This window comes from Sander lucioperca, chromosome 2, assembly GCF_008315115.2.
Source record: "Sander lucioperca isolate FBNREF2018 chromosome 2, SLUC_FBN_1.2, whole genome shotgun sequence".
NCBI lineage: Eukaryota > Metazoa > Chordata > Actinopteri > Perciformes > Percidae > Sander > Sander lucioperca.
The window spans coordinates 24,189,712-24,201,783 of record NC_050174.1 but is presented as its reverse complement, the minus strand read 5'-3'; the positions used below and the strand labels follow the sequence as shown (position 1 = coordinate 24,201,783).

Sequence of the window (12,072 nt, the reverse complement as noted above, 5' to 3'; positions counted from 1 at the left end):
ACAGTGTTTACAAAATCCTCATTAAGGAAGTTGTGAGATAACACGCTCATGTGCATCACACGTGCGCGTGCGCACACACACACACACACACACACACACACACACACACACACACACACACACACACACACACACACACACCAGCAAAGAGACCATAAGCACTGAGCAATGCAGAGCCCACCATATCATAGATAAGGGACAGAAAGAGCTGGAAAGAAGAGAGCAGAGAGAGAGACTGACAGAGGAGAGGACACAACACAACAGAGATGACTCGGATGGACAAAGACGAGCTTCGGCCACCCTGTCACCGGAAATGCAGCCCAGTTGCACAGGACATCAAAAGGTGTGCATGAGAATAAATGCTGTGAGATCTGGAATAGAGCAGCAGGGACATACACTCCTGAAGAAAGGCTCACACTGGTCAGAGCAAGGGTCAACAACTCTTCTGTCTCCTGCCAGGGATCCTGCCACAACTTTCTTTGCCAACAGATGAACTGACCACAATTTCAAATAACCTTTGGATTAAGGCGTTCAGAGATCACAGTCATTTTGTCTTACTGTTGCATCAGCCCATCCATACTGTAGACAACCCTAGAGGGCATACAATAGAAAGCTGCAGATTGTTTTTCCCATGGCGAGCATTTGGGTCTCTAAACTGGGAACCATCTGCAGCTCCAAGACTTTGCTCTTGCTGTTTCCTATCCTGCTGCTCCACGGGCTCTGTGGACACAGCAGCCCAATCTCCAACACCCATCAGAGGTATCGCCCCGCTCCGGGGCTGGGAGACGGGCATGGAGGGGTAGTGGATCCGTCACTGCTGGAGCAGGACAACAACATGAACATGCAGAGCCTGCTGGAGAGCCTGAAGGAACAGTTTCTGCGGACTTTCAACCTGTCTGGTTTGAGTTCTCCTCCAATGCCTCCTGGAGGCACACGAGAAGAGCCACCTGAGTACATGATGGAGCTCTACAACCGTTTTGCTAATGACCACACGGCAATGCCCACCGCCAACATCATCCGCAGCTTCAAAAATGAAGGTAGAGATCTTCTGCTCCATATGATGATGCCCCTGTTGATCATATGCATTGACTAAAAAAGTGAATTGCCGGTTATTTCTTCTGCTGCCATGTTATTGAATATTTTTATACATTTGTCATTTAAACATTATTTGTATTTTCCAGGCCAAAGAATATTAGTCAAGACACTGAGAACAAACGTTTTCTTGTAAACATGTACAGATTTAAGTAGACTGTAGCTTGAAGCATGTACGAACCAAATGTAGTTGTTTAAATCCACGCCTTAGTCATGACCCTGTTCCTTTTTACTTCTCTGTGCAAGGTAATTTTCATATGAAAATTAGTTCAATAAGTTTATTTAGGGCTAGGGTTTTACAGACAAAGTGAAAAAGTTCTTCATTAAAAAACAAGACCCAATAACAGTAAAAAAAGAAATACAATAACAGTGCCAATAAAAATTAAAAAAAAAACTTAAACACAAACATAAGACAATAGCCAGTTTAAATAGAGCTGCTTTTTAAAAGCGTCAACAGAGACCACAGACAGTAATGCAATAGGAAGTGCGTCAGAGCCACCACTTTAAAGAAACATCCTTGCAATACAGCTTGGAACAGCTTGCAATGAAATTAAGATAATAGTTTTCCAAATAAGGATGACATTGAGGACAAAATCTTCAATAGGGTTAGATTTGGGTTAAAATTCAATTTCAATTTCAATTCAATTTTATTTATAGTGTCAAATCATAACAGGAATTATCTCAGGACACTTTACAGATAGAGTAGGCCTAAACCACACTCTATAATTTACAAGGACCCAACAATTCCAGTGATTCCCCCAAGAGCATGCATGAATGCGTAAGTGCGACAGTGGCGAGGAAAAACTCCCTTTTAAGAAGAAACCTGGGACAGACCCAGGCTCTTGGTAGGCGGTGTCTGACGGTGCCGGTTGGGGGTATGATGAACAATGGCAATAATAGTCACAATAAAGATAATGACTAGAAGTAAAACTATTTAAAAATTAAAAAATCAAGGTAACGGTCCCCAAGGTGCTGCCTGGGTTAGGTTTGGTTTGGTTTCAATAGAGTTAGGTTAGGTTTGGGTTAAAATGTTAGTGTTAGGGTTAGGATATGTTATAGAAGTCAGCTTAAAACCTCATTAAAAGGACTATACAAAATATTTCAACTAACAAATAGTTAAACGTTGACCATCTATTTCTCTTCTCCAGATTCATCTCCCAGTATTGTTGGTGTTGGAGGAGTGAGGCGTCACCCGCTCCTCTTTAATGTGTCAGTCCCCCATCATGAATGCATCACAGCGGCCGAGCTTCGCCTCTACACCCTTGTCCAGACTGACCGTCACCTCTACGCTGGTGTTGACCGCAAGGTCACTATCTACGAGGTAGAATCGCGTGTCAGAGATGAGAACATGACTGCTGAGAACCCTGTGAGAGGCGATGGATTCAGAGGGGGAGGAGAGCAGTTAGAGCTGGTGGAGTTGGCTTCCCGCCAGGTCTACGGCACTGATAACGGCTGGCAAGCCTTTGACCTCACTGCTGCTGTTCAACGCTGGCGCAAATCTGACCATGGGACCACGCACCGGTTGGAAGTGCACATTGCCAGCATTGCTAATGAAGATAAAGTTCAAGGTATCACAGAGGAAAACAAAGACAAGAATCCTCCTGAAGGGGACATGAAGATTGACACCAGCCCTGAGGAAAAACACAAACCCCTGCTGATTGTTTTCTCCGATGACCAAAGTAGCGATCACCGTAATGACAAGCGCGAGCTGAACGAGATGATTGACCACGAAACCTCTAACATGATTCTCCAGGACGACTTAGGGATGGGCCTGAATGGTCTGTGGGGGGAGCTGGGGAGGGACAGGGAGGAGGGAGATGAAGAAGCAGAGCCGGATGAAGAGGACCTCATCCAAATGCGCTCCAATCTGATCTATGACACAGCATCCCGCATTCGTCGCAATGCCAAGGGAAACCACTGCAAGAAACAATCTCTGTTTGTAGAGTTCAAGGACATTGGATGGGACAGTTGGATCCTGGCACCCACTGGTTACGATGCCTTTGAATGCACTGGCATTTGTTCTTTCCCACTGACGAAGCATGTCACACCCACCAAGCATGCCATTGTCCAGACATTGATCAACATCAACAGTCCTCAGAAGGCATCACAAGCTTGTTGTGTGCCCACAAAGCTGGACCCCATCTCCCTGCTGTACTTGGATGACACAGGCGTGGTCACCTACAAGTACAAGTTTGAAGGCATGGTGGTAGCTGAGTGTGGTTGCAGATAGTCTATGCTTTGAAGGAGTTTAACTGTTCATAAAGTCTTCACTTACAATAAGAGGTAAGACACAGCACTAACAGTAACAGTAACTAACAGCTGAGAAAGGAGGTTAGCCAGGACTGTCTTCAACAAAGGGACAATTGTTGGAATCTCTGGAAGGGTTTACTGAGATTGGAAGTGCACATTCACTATTCATGAAACTATGTGTGCGCCAAATGAATTATTGTGGACATATATATGTTTTAAACAGCAAAACAGAAACAACAAGTATTTCATCTAAAGGCATGAATATCAGTTCCCATTATTCGGACAGTGGAAAGCCAGTGTGCTGCAGATCTACAGTCAATCTGTCGTCAATAGTGATGTCAAGGTGTGCCCTTATACCCACAGAAATTGAAAGGACTGAACCAAGCACATCCTACACTGTATGCGGCCTGGTGGGAACCAGTGGGAACCAGTTGCCCCCCCCCTTTCCTTCCCTCTGACATCTGTCTTCCTCTCCACTTATCTCTGGCCTCCCCACTCGTTGCAAACACTAATCAGCACTTCATGTGTCCTGGCGCAGTGAAATGACCCCGGTGAGGCAACCTGACAAGACATGAACTCTCCAGGCCCACCTCCTGCCTCCTGCAGCCTCCTGATACGTACTGTAGCGCTGTTCTCCTAGTAGAAGGGTTATCTATCCCAATCCTGTTACCCACTTCACATGCCTCTTTTCCACTCCCCCAAGCAACAGTGATAGCAAGTTGTGGGGGGTTTAGAAACATGTATATCACCACTCGTGATTGGCTTGGAGAACTGGACGGCATTCTGGGCAACTTTTGAGGAGGTGGGATGGGGGAGTGGGACAGGAAAAGGGGGCAGGGGTTGTCCACATTCCTAGGCAACAAACAATCTTAACCGGCTCAACTCCCTGACCTAGCACCATGTGCCCCAACATATCTCCTCAGTTGAGTCCATAACTTTTGTAGTAAAAATGGCCGTTTTGGACAGTTATTATCTGATGGCCAAACTCAAGAGTGGACATTCCCTTTATGGATACGACCCAAAGGAAACACGGTTACATAAATACAGTTTCTTTGTTTAAAAGCCTTTTAATACCTCTGCTGCTTGTGTCAAATAAAAGACTATTTATTGTTCTAATTTATTAATTTTTACAACAGAGTAGATAACTATATATGTACATTTGTAAGTTACTTGGTGTAGAGCAGGTTTTGTATCCATGACAATGCATTTGCAGCATAAAATTAATTCTTTTGGGATGATAAATGGTAACAATTTCTAAAACATTTTTAAAATGAGACAAAAAATTACTTAACAATGAATTAATCGCTGATCCTTACTGTTTCAGAAAGGTTACTATCAAAATGTTGTTAGTATTATCTCGTATCAAGATGGAAGTGAATATTTGGCGCTAAAATGCCATACTGATGTTCACAGTTTATTGTACATGATCTTTTTTCCACATTACAATTATCAATCAAAGCATCTTAGTCTGTCAACTTTCCTTTCCATTATTTTAGGAAAAAGCTGCTAGACCAATGATATGCTGACATTCAGATCATTTAGTCCAACAATATCAGCTCACAGGTCATGGTTCATACATGACACACAAACAAAGAACCATGGGAAACTGAGTGGAAGGTCGGCTAATGAACAAAATGGATGGCCCACTGCTCACACTGACAGCTAGCAGATGCAGACAGCTGTGATGGAAAACCTGTTCGTGAAGAGAAAATGTGAACAAAAAAACAAAGATCTGGACTCCAGTATCTGTGTCTGTTCTCACTAATTTCTCTATGAATGTTAAACTAAATCGCAAGAGCATTGTGTTGTTCCTTTCAAGTACCAACGCATATTGGTGATAAATAAAGTACACAGATCAGAGTAATGAAATGTGTCAAACTTTGTTTTGTATCTTTGTTGTTAAGAATGTGTCACACTAATGTTGTAAGGTGAAATGTCTGTGCTCTATTTGGCTAAATTCCACAGCTACAGCAGCAGAATTGAGGTCAAGAATGAAAATCAAACACTAAGATACAGACAGGCATAACCAGGACATGGATAGTAATGTAAAGATTGGACTGTGGCAGGCAGTTGAGTATTGTATAGTGGTAAATGCAATGCTACTTGACAAATTGGTTAAAAATACAGTTTGACATTTTGGGAAGTAGGCCTATGCTTATTCGTTTTTTTTCCCCCAAGAGATAGATAAGAAGATTGATACCACTCTCATGTCTGAATGCTAAATAATGTAGCGACCCTGAATGACTAACATGGGAAAGAAGGACCGGTGAGAAAGAAAAGCCTGAGAAGACACACGTTAGCCAGCGTTACCGCCAGTTATTGCTATCTAGTTTCAGCAACCAGCCTATTTGTTGTTTGGGCACTTTTTCAACCCTGTTGAACCCCATTAGCCTGTATGCTAGTCTTACAATACCTGGTTGTCCAATTAAACTTCAGCCACCATGTCCACTTTATTCAGCTAGCAGCAAGCTGTGCGGCGGAGCTGCGAGCACTACAATATGAAACTACAGCCAGAAGCCAGTTTAGCTTAGCATAAAGACTGGAAACAGGGGGAACAAGATCCATCTACCATCACCTTCCTAGAGTCTTGTCATCACTATGACTTTTTACCATTGGACAGAGCCAAGCTAGCTTTTTCCTCCTGTTCCTAGCCTTTATGCTACACTAAGCTAACTGTCTCCTAGCTGTAGCTTCATTCTACTGTACTTAACAAACAGATAAGAGTGTGGTGTCAATCTTTCCATCTAATTCTCAGCAAGAAAGCTGATTTCCTTTAGGATGATTTTGCAACCAATTCTAATACAGTCATTACTGTCACTAATTTAGTAACATTTCCCATCTATATGCAGCCAAACAGTGTGTGTCGTAACTACAATTGCAGTTCTAGAAACTTGTTATATTACTAATGTTTGCTGTTCAGCGCTTCAGTAAAAGTGTTTGGCAACAGCCCACTAACGGCAAGTGCAATGAGATGTTTCAGAAGGAAAACAAGTCACTGACTGACCTCTCATTTAAGATCCAAGCAGAAGTCGTCTAAAAATGGTTACAGACCAGAGGCCAAGAACCTCAGCCTTACTGTGACAACAGAAGGTCTCAGCTATATAAAGCTCACTAATTGAATATTTACAGAATGGTGGAAGAAGTATGAATCTGGCCTTTGTCACTGAATGGCAAACCGTCAAGAAATATGATGAAAAGGGAAATCTTTGGTATTTGCTCTGATGATAAGGACTGGTGGAGAGTGCTCTGTGCTTTTTCCTCTCTCTTGTTGTGACACGGCTCAATCTGTCAATAGTAATATAATAATTTTAACATCTCTTCTTGTTGTTATGCTGGAGTTTGTGAAGGATTTGGCCTACGTGATTAATTTAGGAGCACACCTCTTAACAAGTAAACAAACTAATCGCTGCCCAATGTACAGACGGTTCAAAGTGCTTCGAAATCCTGTAATGCTCCAGTGGCTGACATCACGACGTCGACGTGTGTCTCGCTGTGAACGTGTGTTTTGGTGAGTGTCATCCAAAGCTACATGACTCGCCCTGACTCTGACGTGGGGTCTGTAATAGGGCCTGATTGTTTCCGTTTTGGGTCACGTGTTTATCATTCCATCTGTTGGCTACACCACCACCCAGCACTCATCTCTCGCTCTGTCCTCAAATCCCTTCATTTCCCATGAAAAACACACTTTGTACAACATTACTTTATGACCATATGCAAAAGTACCTCCAAATGTTCAAACACCTTTTAACAATTTACATTTGACTCTGATGTTGTGAAATAGCGAAAAGCCCATTGGGCAGAGCCAGAAATGAAAAACAGATGTCCATGTAGTTCAGACTGTATGATGACTAGACCAATTCCTCAGAACAATGTGTTCACTTCTGGTGAACACAAAATGGTACTGTCATTCTTCATTAAAAAGTAATGACTTTAACTCGCAAGAGACTCTCAAAAAATATACAGAGTACAAACATTACTGAGTAGGCTGCTGCGTGAGAAAATATAATGTAGGCCTATACAGTTGTATTATTCAGGCTGTTCTCATGAACCATTCGTAGATATAGCTACGAAAAGTAAAGCACTTTAATTTGTATGTATTGCACATATTTATTACTGTAGCCTACGCACCACAATGACTGCTGCTGGATAACAGTGAAAACACACCGCATGCTGAAGTGCCGCGAACAACTGTGAAGTGTAGATTTGTGCCTGATCGCGCGTCTGGCCATTCATACCGGATGGTCACAAAGCAATCCTTCACCTCTCTGCTCTCTCGGTCTCTCTCTGTCTCTCTCTCTGTGTGTGTGTGTCACTCTGTCTGTCTGTCCATTGGTCGCTCTATCTCCGTGTGCCTGATCACATGACTCGCTGTAGACACAGCTAAGAAGTCAAAATCACCATAAACCTGGATGTTTTATTTTGGAATTGGTTTATTTTGTAAAGTATCCGGCTGCACTGTGGCCTTCCTGTATTTGATTACCTGCCTGGCTTGACACATTTGCTCGCGGCTCGTGGAAGAAATAGAGGAGACGCCGAAACGATCGCGTCAGGGCTTCGTCGCTTCGTGCCTGAACACAGCTTGTATGAACAGACAGATAGGATAACATGGACGCTGAAATAAAAATAGCTCCGCTTCACTGCGCTTTGCGGCTCTTCACTGCGCTTTGCGGCTCTTCATGGCACTTTGGGGCTCTTGACACAATCGTTAGCCTATTTTTACAAAAAACGTCTGCTACGGAGCCATAACGTGAGGTACAAGGTAATGGAGCCTTTTATACATTGTTGTGTTTCTTTAGAAATAAACAGTGGACAAATAGAGTCTTTAAACGCTTCAGATGTAAAGTTATTCGCTGTCAAAGTGGCGCCAGTGTGAATGGCAGTCAATGGAATGCTAACGGGAGGTGATGGCTTGTTAGCATCAAAATGGTTCCTAGGAGCTACGCGTTCCGAGCAAGGGGGTAAGCCTCTCCTCGGACCGCGAACCTCCTATGGCGCCATTTTAATGCTACAAAGTCATCACCTCCCGTTAGCATCCCATTGACTGCCATTCATTTTGACATCACTTTGACAGTGAATAACTTTACATCTGAAGCGTTTAAAGACTTTGTCCATTGTTTATTTCTCAAGAAACACGACAATGTATAAAAGGCTCCATTACCTTGTACCTCACGTTATGGCTCCGTAGCAGACGTTTTTATAAAAATAGGCTAACGATTGGGTCATAACCACGCGACTTACTGTCGCATAGTAGAGGAATTACCGTATAGTACAGGAGAAGCTCGCAGGCAGTTTCATCTCACATTAGCTGTTTAAGTGTAATTACTAATGTTAACTAGCATTTTAGTGATCAATAATTAGCCTGTGTCTATGTTATCTCCTTACATATACCTACGCTCTCCGTCTCTGCAAGATTGGGAATGATTGAGATTTCTCTTGGCACAGCTACCAGAAGACTTACAACTTTCAGACACGTTGCTCATGTCACATCTACGTCTTCAAGCTCAGTTGGAGGCTGCGCAGTAACCCTAGCCATCACCAGAAAAGTGCTTCTATTGGCCTTCATTGGTCTCCGCCCAGAGCAACGGGATCTGTTGGTCCACTCTTATATACTGTCTATGGTTCCGAGGAGAAGCTTACCCCCTTGGTAAGCACGCACTGGTCCTCAGAGGAAGGAGGTCAGGGTGGATGGGTAAGGATTAGGGTTAGGTTTGGGTTAAAACGCAACACCCGGGATGGGCTGCGAGGGGCACGGGCACAAGGGGACAACTGGTGTGAATAAAACCTTAAAAACCTCCTTAAAAACCAAGTTTGGTTATATGCGCCCAGGTAAAAAAGTAGTATACTTTAGTGTATTAGAAATATGAATAAAGTACATGAAGTATAAAACAAGTAGCTGCTGAGGAGTCAGACAACTTCATGTTTCCGTGTTTGTGTGTGGATTCAAGGGGATGTTGGTGAGTAGTGGAAAGCTATTTTTTAACTAGGTCGGCACCCTTTTTTCACCTGCTAACGTTAGCTACAGTTTAAAAGTTTTTTTCAGTTGGGGTGGGGTGGGGCTGTTTGTGAGGATTCGAAGTTAATCAATTTGACGTCAATGGACATTAATTTAGCCATCTGTTAGCTAGCTAGCTAAATTACTTTTCTCACTGGAGGGGCTTTTTGTGAGTAACGTTAGTCAAAAACGTTTTAACAAGTTCGGCGGACATCAACGTTAGCCACCTGTTAGCTGGCTTAGCTAATGTCAGCTAAATTGCCTAAACCGTCGTTTTAACCAGTTCATAACCAGTTCAACTGTTTAGCTAACACCCGAGTCCGCAGCTCTACGCAGTGAGCTATCAATCACTGATTTATACAGCTATGCCTCTTCTCAAAGGTTCGTTTTTGTTATGTTTTGTTTCAGGTTTGTTACGAGTTCGCCAGAGTGGTGGGGAAAAGTCTGCAAGAGAATTTCTTTGATGAACTTGACCGTTTCTCTCCAAGGCTGATGGACCTCCTTTAGGAAAAAAGAAAGGCCTGCCCAGCGAGCTTTTGGCTGAGCTTTACGTCAGACAAAGGTGGGTTTGACTAGCTACATTAGTCTACTACCTCTCTTTCCTCTCTCTGTTCATCGCTTTTCTTTTTATGTCTTTTGTTTCTTCTCTGCTCTATCCTTTTCTTCCCATCAAATATCCCCTCCCTTCTTTTCTGTCCTCTCCATTTTCCTCCCATTTTGTCCTCTTGTACATAAACATTGTGGGGAATTTCTGGTTTTTATTTGATAAATACATGTGATTATCCTTAGCAAGATGTGTTTTACTCTTGTGTCCATTATCAGCCAACACACATCAGGTGCCTATGTCTTCGGGGACTGCCTGTCATCTTGGCGGATGATTCTTCTGCCTTCTTCAAGACGTGCTCTGTAAGTTAATCATTTTTTTGTAAATGTTGCAGGTGCATGTTCATATGTCTCATTTTAAGCCATTAATGAACAGTGCTACTAATTTTCAGAATGATTTGATCAGCAATCAGTGTCTCCTTAAGGGCCTCCGTTAAGTCTCTATTGCCAAACAAAGATAGCTTACCCACTTTCAGTCCCAGTTCTATTGAAAAGATTTTGAAAATTGCTCACCATAACTAAAGTTGTATGAATCCTTTTACATTGCCCACTTTGTTTTTTTACTTTACTGTCACCAGTTGGAAGTTGTGAAAATATTCTCGGGTCTTTAACTGAAATGAGAGTTCTGAGTGCACATGTTAGATTCTGGTTGCTCAATTAATCAACTAACTTAATGTTAGTTTCAACCGGTGACAGTAAAGTTTACAAAAAGCAATTAAGGTGAAATGTACTGAGTCATATGATTCACAAAATTGTTGCATAGCAACAAAGTTTCTGGGAGCAGTTTTCTACATCTTTTCAGCACGACTGTGACTGAAAGTGGGTAAACTCCATATTTGGGACAAAGTGTTGCAATATACTGTACAGATCCAAATATGGCATTTGATTATCTAAACTGGTATCATCCTTTAGTATACTATCAGTGCAGTTTATATTGTACAACGCTTTTCATTATAAACAGTCACAGGCTCTTTTTGGTGTACAAAACACCATTGTCTAACTGGCATGTTTATGTTTTCTCCTTGTCACTACGTTTCTTTCACATTAGGATGTAACTGACAAGGACTCGTACAGTTAAACTCCAGTGGGAATTCTCTGCCTGGGTTGAGAAAATACCCAGCTCAACCCATTCAGTGTAGGGATCATCTTGGAAGGGTCTGTGGTAATGGATGAACTGGCCAACCTGCCTCAGGCCTTTTGTGTAGAGGTCGACCGATATGGGTTTTCTTTGGCCGATGCCGATCTTTAGAAATCAGGGTCAGCCGATGGCCGATTTATTTTGGCCGATATTTGGCCGATATGTGCTTGTTTTTAAACCTCTATTTGAAAGATAAAATGTAATACTAATATACACAGAATTTCTCAACAAAAACATTTATTGAACACTTCACCAATCTACACTTGTATACTTCAATTAAAAATGTAATGTAAAAACATACTGTATATTGTATAAATAATGTATGAAAAATATATTAAATAAACGAAAGGTAAGAAGAAAATAAACTTTGTCAAACTTTTAAATGAAAAAAATAAAGTTTAGTGCACTTAGCAGCATTTATTAAACTTCTGAGAATACAAATCTGCAAGCTTCACAGAAAGTGACATTATTAATCTCAACACTATTTCCTCCTAACTCCTGTTGAATCACATCAGACTAGGGCTATCTAAAGTCAGTTCTTGTTCACCTTGTTTGTTAGATCATTGTTCATTTGTTGAAGTGTTTTATCTGTGTTTTGGGGACCCTACTGTTAGCCTACATGTCCTGTTGACCTCATTAGGATCTTATCTGAGCACATTTCTGTCATTCAAACAACTCTTGGTTGGAATTTAAAACTCGTCCAGCCAATTTAATAAAATTAAGGGTTTTATTCGTGCTCGAGTCCATAGATGCAATTAATGGATACAGGCACGGAGAACTGAAGGCTCTGTTAGCAACGATTAGCTCCGTTAGCGGTTAGCTCCAGTTAGCTCCGTTATAGGAGTGGATGAGACTGCCACGGACAGGGGTAACAACCAGACTCTGACATTCGGGGAGCTTCCACAGCGGTGTGGCCGCGGTGTTTTGGGAGGGAGGGGCGAGCTAGCCTCCGTTTTGTTGACAGTACTTTGAACGTCAACAAGTAACGTCACCCAAC

The 12,072-nt window shown here is 42.3% G+C and overlaps 1 protein-coding gene across 1 annotated transcript; it reads left to right on the top strand.

The window, feature by feature from the left end:
- On the top strand, positions 1-4,605 carry bmp10 (bone morphogenetic protein 10). The gene is made up of 2 exons (XM_031300602.2): positions 1-1,037; positions 2,241-4,605. The coding sequence occupies exons 1-2, from the start codon at positions 632-634 to the stop codon at positions 3,320-3,322; spliced, it is 1,488 nt and encodes a 495-aa protein (XP_031156462.1). The 5' UTR covers positions 1-631; the 3' UTR covers positions 3,323-4,605.
- Positions 4,606-12,072: the final 7,467 nt, after the last annotated feature.

Bases quoted from the DNA above. Each gene is read 5' to 3' on its own strand.
- bmp10 (XM_031300602.2), top strand. From the start codon at position 632: ATGGCGAGCATTTGGGTCTCTAAACTGGGAACCATCTGCAGCTCCAAG. The intron at 1,038-2,240 runs GTAGAGATCTTC...TCTCTTCTCCAG, and splicing joins CCGCAGCTTCAAAAATGAAG to ATTCATCTCCCAGTATTGTT.